The sequence below is a fragment of the Lissotriton helveticus genome, chromosome 4_1 (genome assembly GCF_964261635.1).
Source record: "Lissotriton helveticus chromosome 4_1, aLisHel1.1, whole genome shotgun sequence".
In the NCBI taxonomy this organism is placed as follows: Eukaryota; Metazoa; Chordata; class Amphibia; order Caudata; family Salamandridae; genus Lissotriton; species Lissotriton helveticus.
Genome location: NC_136063.1, coordinates 1110348046 through 1110366263, shown reverse-complemented (window position 1 = coordinate 1110366263; position 18218 = coordinate 1110348046). Strand labels below are relative to the sequence as shown.

General features: G+C 44.5%; 1 protein-coding gene across 1 annotated transcript in view; it reads left to right on the top strand.

Moving 5' to 3' along the window:
- The window catches only part of LOC144828114 (dynein axonemal heavy chain 5-like), a 1079012-nt gene that overhangs the window by 136830 nt on the left and 923964 nt on the right, over window positions 1–18218 (top strand). The window contains exons 23-25 of the mRNA XM_078686235.1: window positions 3257–3380; window positions 3501–3667; window positions 9458–9550. Of these exons, the coding sequence (XP_078542361.1) occupies window positions 3257–3380; window positions 3501–3667; window positions 9458–9550 (384 nt within the window). The remainder of the gene's footprint in view (window positions 1–3256; window positions 3381–3500; window positions 3668–9457; window positions 9551–18218) is intronic.

Genomic DNA, 18218 nt, shown 5'->3' with positions numbered 1-18218 from the left:
AGTGCCTTGTCAGCCATTTTAAATTAAAAGAGACCATTTTCAGCCTCATGACAAAATCCTTCTGCGCGAACTGTAAAATCTGGAATGCCTAACAGTCCCATGGCTGATCACCTTAGAATTGCACCAGTGTTGGAAAGATGCACAGTGGTGCTATGGGGTTCTACTTAGTGCAACAGTTGAAACTTAGCAGTATTCCTGAACACATGTGACTGCTTCTGAGGAAATGGGTCCTTCACTGAACAGTGCCAGACCCAAGGGAACAAGGCCACCTTCCAGACAGTAACATCCTGATCCCAGGCCAGCAGGGTTCACAGCTGTCCATCATGAGCTAGAGTAAACAATCTATTGTTAATAACATCCATAGGTAACGTGCAGCTCACGGTTTTACTTTCTCTGAAGTGCTGAACTCTACCCCACAATAAGCAGAAAATCACATTTTTGTTTATACTTCCAACAACCTCAGGTATAGCACCCGATCATTTCACGGTGTTTAACCATCCTAAAAAACAAACTATGCCTAGTACCAGACCACAGTGAGACTTATCATATATGTACAAGGGAAGGTAGAACTCCCCCTTGAGAGTCTTGCAGAGCCTATGAGGGAGCTGCGCATGTGAGACGGACAAAATAGGAGGATTCTTAGTTATGTGGCCCTTAGTAACAAAGAGGAAAGTACAGAAAATTTAATATTATGTGTTCGGAAGTGACAACAGGTTGCCTTTATGGGAAACATCCTTTACAACGCAACTTTTACCACGCAGTGCTATTACAACACAGGTTTTACAACAAAAACCATTACAACGCATTGCGCTGGGGGGCGCTCTAGGATAGGGAATAGATTTAATTTACTATCCAACACCTTCCCTAGTGTCCACGGGGACTGGAGTTGGAATAGTAAATTAAACTATTCACTATCCAGCACCCCAAAGCGCTATGCGTTGTAATGGTATGTGTAGTAAAAACTGCGTTGTAACAGCATGTGTGGTAAAAGCATGCGTTGTAACGTTGGTGTTTCAATGAAACAAACAAACTTAGTGGGTGTTCACCAATCTACATTCTCCAAAGCACTGGCCCTCATGTGTGGGGCTAGATGTACAGATGTACCCCATTCCTGTTAGGTCTGGCAAATCCACCCACCAGGGTTCACAGAGATGGGGCTTTGGCTGTCTCCCTTTCAAACCACTGGCTTGCTTGGGGGAGCCTTCTTCATATATTGGCTTGCAACATTGTCAGTCATTTCTTGCATCAGACCATTTTTGTCTCACAGTCACCATAATGTTATTTGCTGCTGGAGTGTATCCTTCTGCATCCTAGGAATTGCTCCAATTAAAAAGAACGAGGGACTTTTGCTCATATGAGAAGTACCCTCAATCATCACACTTATTGCCGCTGTGAAATCTTTGTCTCATAGGTGAATTTTGTACACAAAAAAAATCAGTGTTGGTATTTTCTGTGACAGTTAGACACAATGGTTATGCACGAAGCAAAACAAACTAATTGCTAGAGATGGCAAAATCGCCTCTTCTAGTGGCTGCCATGAGAGTATCGAGCCTTCGAGCTGCTGATAGGGTTCCGCATACTTGAGCTGCTGACATAATTAGCAGCACCCCAGCCACCAGGCACTGCTGAAATACAAATTCAGTGCCCTCTGCGGTTTTGACAAGGACAATAGTTTTGGTTTATAACTGAATATGTATCGACCTTACTAATGCTTGAGTTGAACTGACTGCAATAAAAAGAAGGAAATCAAAAGCTCAATGAAAGAGCAAGTGAGGAAATTGAGAGAAAATGGTGGAATGCATAGAATCGCGAGTCTGCTTTTGCAAACGTATGCCATCCCTCGTTACACTGGATAGCATATGTACAATATTGTTGCAAATTTCAAGCAGCTGGCACTGGCCCAGACGTCTTCTCCTTCCAGCAGATGAGCGATGCATGAAAAAAAAATGCAGCTCCATGCTCCATGAAGGGCACAAAATAGGCCATTTAGTCAGAATTGACTGAGAATAAAGTATTCAGTGGCGCTCATAATTAATATAATAGTTTCACCTGATACTCAGCTCTGTGCAAAGACAAACCTTCTGTGTCTAGCCTCGGATTTGTACTCTAGGTACATTCTTCAGTATAAGTTCCCACATGGAGTCAAGAGTATGGGGGTCAGACATGTAACATGGGTACTATTGCGTAAAGCACATGTAACGTGTAGGTACTTCAGGTGGCATACCGCTTGACCACTAATCTGCTCCTGCTTTTAGTTGGTGTTAAGATTTAAGCCAAGGCCAGCTAACGCTACTTTATTTGATCTGACTTTGCACCAAAACCTATGGTCTTTTGCACCAGTCCACTCTAGGTAGACCACCCTTGCATAGATTACCAGGGAAATGGCACAGGGAGGTTTGATTGCTTAATGAGTGTCAACTTCTGGTGCAAAATAGCCTTTCCTCATGAAAGTCCTGCTATTTCTACTTGTTGCATCACTTTCCAATGCTTTGCATAAATTTGATTTGAGCGAGTGCAAGCACAAACCTTTAATAATTCTGTTCCTCAGAGTCCGGTATCTGGTCAGGTTGGAACACATGACCATCCGGCCCCCAGTGACAAAAGCGGCCTCCAATATCTTTAAAATAATATTTTGTAGAAAAACACAGTTCTTTCTTGGTCTATGCCCTATAAACTAGGAACCAGATTTACTAACATTTTGTGTTACGGTTGCACCACTTTTGTGGCGCATTCATGATGCAAAATGCTAGTACATATTTTCAAAGCCACGCCGGGGGTAATTTGTGCCACCTTGCATGGCTTTGTAAAAAAACACAGTGCAGCGGCTCATGCTTGAGCTGCATTGCGTTACATTTCATTTTGGGAGGTGTTCCATGGGTAGAACATGGGCGTTTCCAGGCATCCACCCATGGATTTCACGCAATCCCAGATTTATAAAGGGTTGTAATCTGCAGTACACGTAGAAAGAGGGTAATGCCTCGAGAGACTTTTTGTTGTGCAGGAAGGTATCCCTTTCTGCACAAAAACAATTCTCCTTGTAATTCAGGCACCGTTGCATTGTGGTGCCTGAAGTTCTCTGGCGCAAGGAAAGGACAGAAATGCGTCATATGATGTTAAATATGGCGTATTCCTGCCCTTTCAGGCAGTGCACAAGGTGGCTTGCTGCGTTGCGCTGTGTGAAACTATGTTAAATCTTCCCTTACGTCCTTTGCCGATTTCTTTTCAACTTGTGCCCATTTCTTTTTCCCCATTTTAGGATTCATTTCCTTGCGCTCATTTGGACTCAAAGCAGAAAACGCGCTGTCAAGAATGTCTTTCCTGCAGCTACTATAACATGATGGGACTACTGTGCCAGAAACACACGGACTGTTTAATTAAGTGTAGGTTTCCTTTGGTATAGAGGCGCGTCTTGATGTCTCACTTTTGGCTGACTAGAAGTATGTTTCAAACATTGTGTTATTGCAAAGCATATATAATACATTGTCATGTATCTCACACAGGCACCAAAAGTTCCTTGGATGCATTAAAGCGTCGTATGCACACTGGAAGCTCCATATATAGGACTGCTAAACTGACCAAGGATCAGGCTTCCATTCCAATGTTTAAAGCTGAAATTCACTTGGCAATTCCAAATGTTGTTTTGCGGCCAAGTCTTGAAGACATCCAGGTATGTGCTAAAGACATGCGTTCAAGGTTGAATCCTAGTTCAGAGGTAAGACTAAAGTCTGGTCAGCAACCTCATGCTCACTTCCTGATGTCCGCAAATATAAACATGCATGTTAACACCTCTCTTGATCACTCATGATGCACAATGGTAAGACTCCATAGTATTGTGGTAGATGTAGTTTATTTTCTCAGAGGTAATCTCCATTCATTTAAACAGGTAGCACAGTTAATTTTTTCCCCACTAAGTTACTCTCCTGTCTTGACGTTTTGCTCCACTGCTGCTACTCAGCAGAGGCAGCAGTGAAAAAGAAAATGATAATAAAATAATTTTATTATTATTTTGTTTTTCACCGATGCATCTACTGGACAGCCGAGTAACAGGGCGGGGCGGGGCCATCCTGGAGGAGGAGTTGTGGGCACTACTAAGTGCACCTGGCGTTTGGCTGTCCATCATAGGCTGGCCAAACGTCATACGCACTTAGGGGCCCATTAGGATGGCGGGCGGATTGCCCCCGTCAGGCTGGAGGTAGCCACCGCCGGCCTGGCGGGGGCAATCCTCCCGCCATCCATACATAAATGACCCCCCGCCATATTAGTATGGCGGGGGGACCGCGGCGGACGGAAAGACCGTCTGCCGCTTTTCCGGCCCGGTCGCCTTGTGGCCGGGTCGGAAAAGGTTTAATATGGTGGCGGTGTCTATTAGAAACGCACCAGCCATATTACCATGGGCGTAGTTAGATGCCTTTCCGTGGCGGTGATGCCACCACGGAAAGGCATGCGGTCTTCACTCTGGGGGCCCCCTGCGGGCCCCCAGAGTGAAGGAGAGGTGGGGGGTGCACATGGGGGGTACCTGTGGTACCCCCCTGCATTTGCATTAACAAAGCTTTGGTAATGCAAATGCATTCGTGCATTTTTAGCATTGTGGCGGGCGGTGCTAAGAGCCACAGTGGCGGGTGCATCCTAATATCCCCCATGGGACCCCCGCCCTTATGGCGGGCGGTCCCAATATGCGATAGGATGGCGGGCAGACTTAGTCCTAATGACCCCCTTAGTATTTCTCCACTCTGCTGTGTTGCACAGGCGGGTGGCGAAATGCCACAGGCTGCCAGGTACTGTCTGAGCAGCGAACTAGACCGCTCAGACCACTCCCAGTGCTTCTTTCATGCTGGGAATAGCATTCCCCACATGAGAGAAATGCGGGCATTGGTATCTGGGATCCTGCGCAGTGTGTGCCAGTCGAGGATCGGGAGAGGAGCAAGACGCAGCGGATGCAGTGTCAGGTAAGTCGTTATTTATTTATTTTTTAATGTTATTCTCTGTTTTTCTATTAATGTATTTAATTCCTCCCCCCCCCCCACTGCCCTACCACGTCGCAGCCGGAGCAGCTGCCTCTGCGTTTAGCTTCCATCTTTATTAGGCGGGGCTGACTTTGAAAGCTGCAGAACAATTCAAATTGTGAATTGCCTAGGTACCTGTCACTGAAGGCAAACTCAATGAAAGCATTCACTTCTGAAACGTTCAATGCTTTGAGTGCTGTAGAAAACAGTTTTTGTGTTTTTGAAGCTTACTAAACCACTTAAAGCATGGAAGCAAATATAGGCCCTGGTATTTTAACCCATTTTAGCAAAGTGCCCTTTAATTACCTCTCCAAAAACAATGACTCATCATAGTGCTTCTTATCAACCAATCTCCAGAATACAGGTGATTAAAAAATATTTGCAAAGATATTTCACATTTTATCAACATTGATGATGCAGGACAACTTCAGTTACAAGATAGACCGTTTATACAAATATACAAGTTGGAATGTCCTTAAAATACGTGGGATTCTGTGATCCCTGTATAAACTTATTTCATTGTAATTGGCGACTTGTGATGAACTCGACCATTATAAGGGTATTACAGCTGAGTTCTGATATCATCACTCCTGCTGCCAGAGCCAGCAGCCAAGGTGAAAGGCAGGTCAGGTCACAGAGTATAATTAAAGCAACTGTTTCATGCAACAAATGGACGTTGCTTCACTTTCTTCTGCTCTATTTTAATAGCTTGCAGTGACTAGCAGAGAGAATATGTTTAATGTTTGCACTCCTTAGACAGAGAAAAACTAGAATATAGCTGCATGTTTCTACACCTTCCAAGCTACAACAGCTTTTTTTTTTTAAACTGGCTGATGTTGAACTGTTTCCAATATCTGTTTCCAACAAATATCTATCAGGTTTTTATGTATTTCATTTTGCATTAGAGGTTTTATTTTTACTATACATGTTTGCAAGCATGTTCGCTCTATCGTGTGAAAGATCTATGCACCAAGGTTTTAAGTGGCTTGTGGGAATGGTGATGGTGTGACCATGTATTAAGGGATAACATACCCTCTGGCGTATATGATAAGGATATTGCAAGTCACCTCAGAGTTCCATAACCTTATTAAGGAACTCCGCTTTCGGCCTTGTTCCTCTATATCCGTGGTTCCCAAACTGTGCGCCGCGGCTCCCTGGTGCGCCGTCATGAGTTGCCAGGGGCGCCGCGGCACGGCACGATGTGGGCAACAAGCAGAGTGGAGCTGCAGGGGCTCTTAGACAGGGTGAAAAAACAGCAAGGCCTCATTAGCACGTAAATGGTCTTTAAATGACCTGTGAAGTGCTCGGGTGCGGCTGTGTGTGCACCCGGGGATGCTGTCTCATCCTGGGCTGCCACACACGACGGGAAGGCGGAGGAGGGGGGGGAGAGGGGGGTTAGTCAGGGGGATGAAGCCCTTTGAGTCCAATGGGTGTTTGCAGCCGCGACTGTATTTTTTTTGTGGATTATAGAATGAGAGGGTGGTAGAGCCGGAACACAAACCTTTAATATGATATGACTCAGCTGCTTTAATGTTTTGCAAAAGGTATAAGATATACATTTCTAAAACACTGAAAGAGAAAAATAAGGGATAAAGTAAGCCGATGGTATCAAGCAATGTCTTCATCCATGATTTTACACTGATTCAACATGCCAAAACGCACATCCAAAATGTGTGTTACTTTTAATTAGCAGGATACACCAACAATACAACCTATATTCAAAATTAAAAGGCACTCGTTTTCAGCACCAGGTGCACTGTGAAATCTTCTTCCTTATTTTAACCACTACTCCTTTCAAAGTCTTGAAAATACATTCACATGTCTTTCTCCCTCTCTCACCTGAACTCGAAAGGCACCAGGCAAACTGGTTCACTGTATCTCATAAAACTAAGAATAAGTTCCAATTCGTGGTGTGCAAAGGAATCCTTGACCTCATGCCCCGCTCTCACTCTTTATGTAGATCATTTCCATCAATTCACCTACCTGCAGTCATGCAGCACAAATGCATCAGCACCTCATCACTGCTCCCTGCTCACTCCCACGCACCTCAACATTAAAATCATTTCACCTTTTCTGACCTTTACTGGTTGCACAGGCATGCCGTGTGTCTGGAAGGGAGAAGGCATGGAGGAAAGGCATGGACAGATGAGGTAGTCTGAGAGCACGAAGGGGGCTGGGATGTACAGAAGGGGAAGTCTGAAAGCACAGTGGGAGCAGGCATTGCCAGATGGATCAATCATGGGGCACAAATGGAGCAGTCATGGACACAAGGAGAAGACTGAGTGCACAAAGAAAGGAGGCATGGCACAGAAAGGGCAGTCTGAGGGCGCGGGGGCAGGCATGGACAGAGGGGACCGTGAGAGTGCACGGGGCAGGTATGGACAGAAGGGGTAGTCAGGGGTATGGGGGCAGGCATGAACAGAAGGGTAGTCTGAGGGCACGACGGAAGCAGACATGAACACTAGGAGCAGACTAAGGGCGCAAAGGGAGCAGGCATGGAGAGAAGGGTAGACTGAGGACACAAAGGGAGCAGCATGGATAGAAGACACAGTCGGAGGACACGAAGGGAGCAGGCATGGAAAGAAGTGACAGTCTCAAGACACGAAGGGGACAGACATGGGAAGAGGGGGAAGGAGAGGTCACAAAGGGAGCAAGCATGGGCAGAATGGGCACTCCTAGCGCAGGGCCAGCCACAAGGCATAAAACAAGAGAATATGCATTTACAATTACATAAAAAGAAAGTGTATTTTGTTTAAAAAACATCTTTAAATGTGCGTTTACAGACAGGGCCATCATCATTTTTCTAAACTATTCTAGACCAAACCCAGTAGAACTCTCGGATGGTCCTTGAAACGGGAAGGCCTTCAAATATTACTGAAACATCAGTATGGTCACTGGCTTCAATACAGCATCCCACGCCTGAGTTCACAACACATTCACATTCGATGAGAGAAAACGTATCAGCACATAAAACAAAAGTTTGTTTTTCCCCTTTTACAACTGTTATCTTTTTATTTTGTTACAAATATGATTAAATACCTTCATTGCATCCCAATTAATTTAAGGAAAACAGGAAGTACTCCCAAGGTCCGGCTTACATCCCCACCCACCCGTCCACCGGTAAAAAATGGGGGGGAGCCACGGCCAACTGCCAATTTGATAAAGGGAGCCATGGGTCAAAAAAGTTTGGGAACCACTGCTCTATATGATTATGGAACTCCTGTGCATCTTGCAATATCTTTATAATTTACTGCTGGGGGGACTTAATCCCTTATAAGTTGACCCAGATTATGAGGATGCAGAAACAACGTTTGATTTAGTGTAATGGGACTTCTGTTTGAAGGATGGTGCTCAGTACATGAGGTCAATGATGGCTCTTGTGGAATTTAAATCAACGTTTTGTCATCCAATAATTGTCCATTGGTTATAGAGATGAGATTGAGACATCCTTTATCCCCCTTACTAGACAAGTGTCAGAGAAATGTGACAAGCTATGAAGTGGTGCAAAGTTGACAAATGTCACAACTTCACAAGGTTGTGAAGTTTTCAAGCTTGCTGAAAGACGTTTAATTTTCCATAACCTCAAAGATCATATCAGCCCTTACATTGCATATTTGTTACTGGACAGTGTTGCCCTGCCCTACATGTTTGCAGACTGCTTAGAAATCTGAAACCCATTTGAATTTAATTTTATTCAGGCCCTCATAGTTTTGCGTTTCGACTATGGCAACTCTCTGTATGTGGGCGCGCCTAAGTATGTAGCAAAGAGACTTCAGGTGGTGCAAACTGCGGCAGCAAGGATTTTGTTAAATGTTCCAAGCTATGTTCCAATAAGAGAATCCTTTAAACAGCTCCACTGGTTGCCGACTGAGGCAAGAGTTAAGTTCAAATCCCTTTGCATTGCACACAGGGCCGTGGAGAACAAAGGCCCAGTGAAGCTCAGAAATCTGATACCTGCTCATGTTCCAGCTAGACTCTTATGAACTTCTCAACTACATTTGCTCAGCACGACGAGAGTCAAAAGGACAAGATGGGGAAGAAGATCATTCACACACTAATTGCCTAGGATGTGGAATGATCTCCCACTTGGCCTCAGGTCACTGCAAGATGAACTCACCTTTAGAAAAAACGTAAGACCTGGTTGTTCCCTCATTAATTCATTTATTTAGTAAGAGGCACGGGTACCCAGTTCAGCACTCACCAGTACGGGAAAGCCCCCGGCAGCCAGGCGCTTTATTAAAACCCAAAGCAAACATACATACATAAACGTACATTTGAATTTAGGATTTGTTACACAATTGAAAAGACACATGCCTATGCCACTAAACATGGGTGTAGTTGTGAATAATAGATGGCTGAAAGAGTGCTGCACGTTTTATCTTTTATTAAGCTGAAATTGAAAAGCTTTAAATGAGAAGACATAATGATTTATTTTTAAATACTTGCTTTTCTAGAGTGCTGTGAATAAGGTGACCAACACTATTTTATTGATGACCAGAGACATTCCTTTGTGGAAATTTACTTATTTGCATCACAAACAGCAGCAGGTAAGAGATATGGTTATTTAACCTGCAAGGAAAAACAGCATTGATGTGTTCTGAAAAATACATTGTAGAAATACATTGTATTATTTGGCGACAAATATATTGCCAAACGATCTTCGCATTTAAAAAAATAAAATGCATTCTTTATAGTTGGAAACATGATGACACAATACTCTAATGTGTGAAAGGCCATTACTGCTTACATTCAGAAATAATCATCACATTGAATGCTTTAGCAGACTTCCCTCCAACAATAGCATTTGACCTTGCCTTGCAGAGTTTTCAATCTGGGTCAGATCAGTCATGAAAGTATGGTGATGTTTATCCAAATTGAAGCTATAAACTTTTGAATCTAATTTCATGAGCCTTGTTAGAAATGGCGGTCTCTAGTTGGCAGAGGTAGGTACCTTAGTCCAAATAGGTAACCCTTGCTTCTAGTCAGGGTAAGGGGGATACACTCCTAAAATAATCCCTGCTGACCCCCTTGGTAGCTTGGCACGAGCAGACAGGCTTATCTCAAAGGCCGTGTATAAAGCGTTTGTGAACACATACAGTAATATAGCGAAAACACTACAAATGGACACCACACCAGTTTAGAAAAATAAGTAATCTTTATCTAAACCAAAACAAGACCAAGCAACAAAAATCCACAATACAGTAATAAAAATATGACTTTCAGATGGTAGAAAATAGTTCAGTTCATGGAAATTGCAGACGCGACACAAAGAACCTGGGATGCGTCACGCAAACAAACAAAACAGGCCGCAGGGAAGGTGATTCTTCGGTTCCTTACACTCAGGGAAGGGGAGTTGATGCATTGGTTCCTTACCAAAAGAGGAGGTGATGCGTCTGTTTTTTCCTGCATGGGGAGGTGATGCGCCGGTTTCTTACTGCATCCCCCAATCATGCAACAGACTTGGAGCCTCGATGCAATGTGGCGCTCCGGTGCACTCGATGCGCTGTGTGGCAATTTCTCGACCTGCGGCAGGCGATGTGACGGTTTCTTTGGTGATGCATCGGAAACAGGTGTGGGCGCGCCGGAAACAGGTGCGGATGCGCCTCACATCGTCGATGTTGCACAGTTTTTCCAGCTCTCAGCGGAAAACAGTCTCTAGAGGTCCATAACAGAAGCAGACACCTCTTTTCAAGTTAGAATTCCAATCAAGGAAATTCAGGTGCGCTCGTGGTGAAGTCTTTGTGTCCCTGAGACTTCAGAACAGAAGGCAAGCTCAGTTTCAAGCCCTTGGAGATCTTCTTTCAAGCAGGGGACAAAGCAAACAGCAAAGTCCTTTTCTCCTTTCCTTGACAGCAAGTAGCCACCACAGGCCAACCCCAGACAGCAAACAGCAAAGGGGGAAGTATTCCGCCTCAGCTTCTCCGGCTCTTCTCCTTGGCAAAGGTTTCTCCTAATTTCCCAGAAGTGATCGAAAAGTCTGGGTTCTGGGCCCCTCTATTTATACACCAAAATCCTTTGTTCTCTGAAGGCAGAGAGTGTCTGTACCATGCCAAAACCAGTTCTGTCCTCACTGGTGCTGCTTCCTGGCAGGAGGTGGAGACAGCATTGTTGAAGGCAGACCAGGCCCAATAGGTGAAAGGAAATCTCCCCCCCTACTCTAAATGCAGCCCAGGCCTATTCAGTCCAACCCTGGCTTATCGGTCTTCTGGAGCCACTTCCCCTCTCCAGCCCCTGTAGTCCAAAAGCCAGATATGCAATACACAAACCTAGCAGAAGCATACTGGATGGTTAGGCAAGAACATACCTGCTTTCTAAAAGTGGTATTTTCAAACACAGAATGTAAAACTCACCCTCACTAAAAGATGCATTTTAACATTCTGAGTTGAGGTATACTAAACTTTATTTTTCTACCTTGTTCCCAGGGCCAGTTATGTATATAAGATGTTATAAAAAAAACTCCCTATTCGGTCCTATGGGAACAGGTAGCCTTGCAATAGTAAAAAACGAAATTGTCAGTACTTCACTATCAGGAAATGCCACACACATCAGGGCATGTCCTACCTTTCACATACAATGCACCCTGCCCACAGGGGTACCTTGGACCTACCTTAGGGGTGACTTACATGGTGAAAAGGGAAGGTTTAGGGACTGGCAAGTGTGTGCACTTGCCAAGTCGACATGACAGTCCAGACTGCACAAAAGCTCTGCAATGGCAGGCCAGGGTTACATTTTACAGGCTGCTTCTGTGGGTGGCATACTTAGTGCTGCAGCCCACTAGCAACATTAGATGTACAGGCCCTTGGCACACACAGTGCACTATACTAGGGTCTAATGAGTACATCAATTGTGCCAATCATAAAAACACTAATCCATAACAATTTACAAAGAGAGCCCTTGCAATTTGGCACTGAACAGCAGTGGCAAAGTGCCCAAAGCATATAGACCAGCAAAACGGAGTCCAACACACAGCAAAAACACAGGAGGCAAAGGCAAAAATGCAGGTGAGACCCACACCAATGGTACAGGTCTAGCAAGCCTTTCAACTATCACCCAGTATGACCAGGTTTTGAAACCCCCAGGATCTCTTGTAGGATTCTTCTGAAAGTAAATTTAATTCATTTTTTTTTGTCTTATTAAGCGCTCGAATGCCGAGGCGTCTTGGCGCTATAGTGTGTGTGTAGGGCCTAGGATATGCTGGATCTACTCTGGTGTGACCTGCCGCGCTTTCAGAGCTTTCCTGAAAAGCAATAGATTGGGTTCTGGTCTCAGTGTCACTGGCAGTTTGTTCCACAGCCTTGCTGCACAGTATGACAAGGACCTTCCCCTCCATCTTTCTCTTTGAAACTTGGGAATGCATATCAGGCCATGATTAATAGATCGAAGGTTTTGCGTAGTGGTGTAGAGCCTGACCATTTCCTGGCTATCGTCTGATCCGCCTCCACACCGGGCCTTGTGCACCAGACAGAGTGATTTAAATTCTATTCTCTGCTGAATAGGGAGCCAGTTTAATGCTCTTATAGCCTGTGACGTAGGATGGCCCTTAGGAAGGTTTAAAAGCAATCGCACTGTGGCATTCCGTAACAATTGCAATTTCTTTATCTGGGTTTTATCAGAACCCAGAAATAGTGCATTACAGTAATCCAGTTTGGTCAGAAAGAGGGCAGCCATTACCGTCTTCTGTAGATTGAGAGGGATGAAGGGAAAAATCTTACGCCGAGTTTTTAACAGAAAGAAACTTGACAACGTTAGACTGTTAACCTGTGCTGACATATTAAGCTTGTTGTTGAATATGACTCTCAGATTCCTGACCTTCTCGACGGGGCAGGGGCATTCACCCGCCTCCGGCGGCCACCAGGAGGCTTTCCACAGTGACATTCCCTTCCCAAACTCGATCACCTCAGTCATTTCTGTATTAATTTTTTAAAAACGTAGGTTCATCCAGTTCATAATGTCCTTTAGACAGCTATGAAAACTGGCAGCTGTGATCTTAGCCTTGTCCAATAGGGATATCACCAGCTGTGAGTCGTCAGCGTAAGATACAAATGTGAACCTGTGCTGCTTGACGAGTCTTGCCAGTGGAGTTACATAAACATTAAACAACGTTGGAGATAGGGCTGATCCCTGTGGCACCCCACAGAGCAGGTTGAAGCTGTTAGATTGTAGACCTTCCCAGCTCAAGCTCTGTTTCCTGTCCTCTAAAAAGGAGGAGAGGAGATCCAGAGCCGACCCCGACCCGTGCAGTCACAGCACCAACACCGTGTGATTCACGGTGTCGAATGCGGCTGACAAATCTAGGAGAACGAGAATCGCCCTACCTCCTCCGTCCACCACCCTCCTGATCCCCTCTGAGGCAGCAATCAAAGCCGATTCCGTTGAGTGTCTTGGTCGAAACCCATGCTGCGTAGGGTCCACTAGCCTATTGGTATCTAAATAGTTGGTCAGAGTCTTATTGACCGCTTTTTCCGGGACCTTAGCTGCAAAGGGTAAGCCTGAGATGGGATGGTAGTTTTTGTGCTCTGTGGGGTCGGCTCTTATCTTCTTTAGGATTGGCTTTATGCACGCTGTCTTCCAGGCCGTAGGGTAGATCCTCGATACCAAAATTTGGTTAATCAAGGAGGTGAGTGTCTCACTGATCTTTTCAGCGGCCAAGTGCATAATAGTGTGGGGGCAGGGATCATTTGGCGAGCTGTATTTTATTGATTGCAGAAGATTAGTTACTTCATCAGCCAAAAGTGGTTTATAAACGTAAGCCTAGAGTGCACTGTCTCCATCCCAGAGGATGATGAACTATTCTCTGCCACGAAGTTTTATGATTTGGCCAGCTCATTGTATATCACTTGCACCTTGTTTTGAAAAAGGTACCAAGCTGATTACAGAAATTCTGGTCCAGCTTAAACATGTTTACCTGCTGTGGCTTGGCTAGAAATATAACCGATTTAAAAAGTTCTCTGGCCAAATTTCCAGCCACTTGGATTTTTTCCGTAAAATATGCCCGTTTAGCTTCAAGAAGAGCCTCTTTATACAGTTTCAAAGCCCCATTATAGGCATCTTTGCTGATTTTGCTATACTCTACTGTCCAGAGATGTTCATACCTTCTACGCTCCACCTTTAATCCTTTAAGTTTAGGTCCATACCAGGGTGTTGCTAGTGGGTGCCTTTTGGCAATTCCCGTTTGTTCTGGTGCAACACAGTCGGCCGCCCTCTGTATCCACTCATTAAACTGTTAGGTTGCTACCTCGTTGTCACTTTCTAGAGTTGGAGGGGAGTAGTTAAGTGCCTCTTCTAGATCCCTGCTCTTTACCTTGTTCCAACGTCGGAAACATGACCTTAGATGCTTTGAAAGGGGGGCGGTGTTCAGATGCCACCCCCATGACCTCAAAGAAAACTGCCCTATGGTCAGTCCATGGAAGTGCCTCCACACTAGCCAGTGTGATGTCCTGTTGTAAGAAAAAAAAACATCTAAAGTGTGTCCCGCCTGATGCGTAGGCTCTGACACGGATGTATGACGTTTCAACGCATACTTTTACAACGCATACCTTTACAACGCATTTTTTACAACGCAACATCCATTACAAAGCATTCCATTACAACGCATGCCATTACAACGAATTTTTAAAAACTACCTTTACAACGCATTCCATTACAACGCATACTACCTTTACAATGCATACCATTACAACGCATAACATTACATTGCATGTATGGTAAGTAGGGGTAAAAATTACTATTCTCCAGGGGGGTGCAACAGTAGGGTAAGTGTTGGATAGTGTAGTGGTAAAACTTACTATTCTAACTCCAGGGGGGTGCAACAGTAGGGTAAGTGTTGGATAGTGTAGGGGTAAAAATTACTATTCTAACTCCAGGGGGTGCAACAGTAGGGTAAGTGTTGGATAGTGTAAGGGTACTATGAGTTGTAATTTTATGCGTGGTAATGGTATGCGTTGTAATGACATGCGTTGTAGTGGTATGCGTTGTAGTGTCATGCGTTGTAATGGTTGGGTTGTAATGGCATGCGATGTAATGGATGTTGATTTGTAAAAGTTTCGTTGTAATGGTAGTGCGTTGTAAAAGTTGCGTTGTAAAGGTTGTTTCCCCTCTGACACTATCTGGCTAAGGCCGTATGCTACCATATGGTCTAAAAGTCTGGCTGTTTCAAAGTTTGTGTTGAGCTGCAGCTGGTAATTAAAATCCACCAGTATAGAAAAAAATTCGGTATCAATGCATGATTCCATATACGCCAGGAGGGCCTGTGAAAAGACCACTCTGGGGCCGGGCGGCCTATACACCAATAGACCCTGAAACTTGAAAGAGTAATTAAGTCTAACGCAAAAACGCATGGCTTCAGCCGGGAAGTACGCCACTGCTTCCCCCTGAACCTTCAAATAGTCTTTGTACACAATTGCTACGCCCCCCCCCCCATGTCTTTTGCCTGTCCTGTTTCAATAATCCATAGCCAGGTGGCAGAGCAATGTTCCAAACTGGAACAGAGGTGTCATCAGTCCATGTCTCTGTTAGAAAGGCTATGTCCGGTTTATGGGCCAGCAAGAGCATTTCTAGTTCATGTTTATGTTTTACCACAGAACGTGTATTAAGTAATATGCAATGAAAACTGTGATCATCTGTACCCCCAGGTCTTATCATTGGCTCCTTATTCTTAATATTGGAAGAAGTATGTTCCCATATCTGGGGCTCCCCCCTGCTCTCCCCCCTTTTTGCCCCCGTTTCCCCGCCTATCTGCAAGGCACTCTTATCAGGTCCCACCTTTAGCTGGTAAGAGCAGTTGGTACAACGGGACTCTCCTCTACTCTCTCCCAGCATCAGGGAATCACAATTACCATGTGCAGCTGCTCTTAATTTAAGCAACGATTCTCTGGAGTATACTTGGGTCCCCAACCGGCCAGGGGTCCTGGCGCTGAGCGCTCTCCGGGCGCAGTCGGGCGCAGACGGGCTTGCCTTTGGCGCGCCTTCGGCGAGCCATTGGCGCGTTTGCGCCATCGTGGTTTTTATCCTCAAAACTGCGGGAAGGCTAGAGCGCTGACCCAAATTTAGGCGGGCCCACTCTTACAAGCGGACACCACAGGGTCAGCGTAGGGAGGTTCTAATGTGCAAAAAAGCAATACAATACAAACAAAGATTAAAATTGATAAGAGAGCACATAGTTGATTTTAAAACAATATATTAGGACTAACAACAGGAGACCCAGTCAATTCAGTACATTCACCAGCCCCTCCTAACACACCTTGTGTTCTGGAACTGTAGCTTAAATCACTCTTTCAGGTACTGTGTGTAGCACATCTTACTTTGACAACCATGTGCACCATGAATCTGATCCCACACGCTAAAACACCTATCAATCCAAATTCTAGTCATAGTGACTGGACTGCTAGACTAGACCTAACAGACAATACGCTTCTCAAGATCTTACCATTAGTTTTATTCGATAAGGAGAGTTTCTCCCCTTGGAACTTCTCGTACTTGTATTGTAAAGTTGGAGGGATCTTGGTACTGTATACTTTGATTACTGAGGCAAAGGTGTTGCCTTCCACTGGCACTGAAAAGAGTCATTAGGCCAGCAGCACGGACGATAGCTTTCCCTGCCATGGTGTATATGCAGATTATATGTCAACACCACACCTGGGTAAGTAAAACTTGGCACCATTTCTTGGGATGACTTTCCAATTTTCCATCCAAAACACACTCATTTGTATGTTTTGAAAATGAACCCAATATTTTAATTTTATGCATTGATTTTTAAAAATCTAGCAGTATGAATAATGACAGAGTGCCTGAAGACTTTGCTAGCGGTTATAGTTTGATCTACAATAATTTAGTAAATTTAGTTATCAACATAAAGTAAAGTATATAGTGGTTGTACCTCGATGATAGGTGCAAAGTTTCTAGCTTTGGTAAAGATAAAGGATAAATTGAGTATTTATATGGAAAAGTGTAGGGGAGCTACAATGCACCCCTCTATCAGCTTGTTGGGTGTGGCAATTTTCTAAGTGAGGCTAACAGCAAAGCTGAGTAAAACTTTGTGTCATGTATCAGTAGTTAACGAAATTAGAGTTTTCAATAAATGGTGTGGAACATTCAGTGAAGCAAATTTACACTATAAGACACATAGCATATATTAAAAAAATGACATTTGCTTATCTGCTATGAACGGTAGAGGCTGGAGTCTTGAAAAGAAGGAAAATATTATTAGTAATATTGGGAAGGACAATACATCATGCATTAAGAGTTACCTACATTCAGGGTGGATATATTACCACAAACTGTATGTAAGAACAGGCAGAACAAAATACTTCTGAAGCATGCTACTTTGTACAAAATGCTTCCTGAAAGCTAAACTGTCTGACAACCAAGATTGAGGCCTTTATTTAGACCAGTGGTTCTTAATTTATGGTTCGAGAACCTGGGGGCTCCACAAAGCCTACTCAGGGTGATCAGGGACTGTTTTATGAAATGAAATAATATTAAAATAAACAAACGAACATTACTACAATATGTACAAATAAAAAAGCAAAATTAAAAAAGTAAAAACTTTGTCTAAATTTGATTGTGAATTAAACAAAACATTTCAATATTTGAGCATTTGTTTGTTGTATACTTGTTTTGTATTTGTGTGTATTGTTTTGTGGTTCAAGTCAAAGAAATTGCTTAGGCTGGGGGTCCCCAACTTTCAATAATGGCTCAGTGGAGCACCCCAGATTCCAGCAATGATTCAGTGGGGGTCCAATCAATCAATCAATCAGTTCATTTGTGGAGCACACTGCTTACCCATGAGGGTCTCAAGGTGCTGGAGGGGGGGGGGGGCAGGCGTGCTGCTACTGCTCGAACAGCCAGGTCTTGAGGAGTCTCCTGAAGGCTAGCAGGTCCTGGCTCTGTCATAGGTGGATGGGGAGGGTGTTCCAGGTTTTTGCGGCGAGATGGGAGAACGATCTGCTGCTGGCGGTTGCTCGACCGATGCGGGGGACGGTGGTGAGGGCAAGGTCAGCGGAGCAAAGCTGGCGGTTCGGGTGTAGAAGGTGAGTCGTTCGTTGAGGTACGCTGGTCCGGTGTTGTGGAGTGCTTTGTGAGCGTGGGTGAGGAGCTTGAGGGTGATCCTCTTGTTGACAGGGAGCCAGTGCAGGTCTTTCAGGTGGGCTGTGATGTGGTTGTGGTGGGGGATGTCGAGGATGAGGCGTGCAGAGGCGTTCTGTATGCGTTATAGTC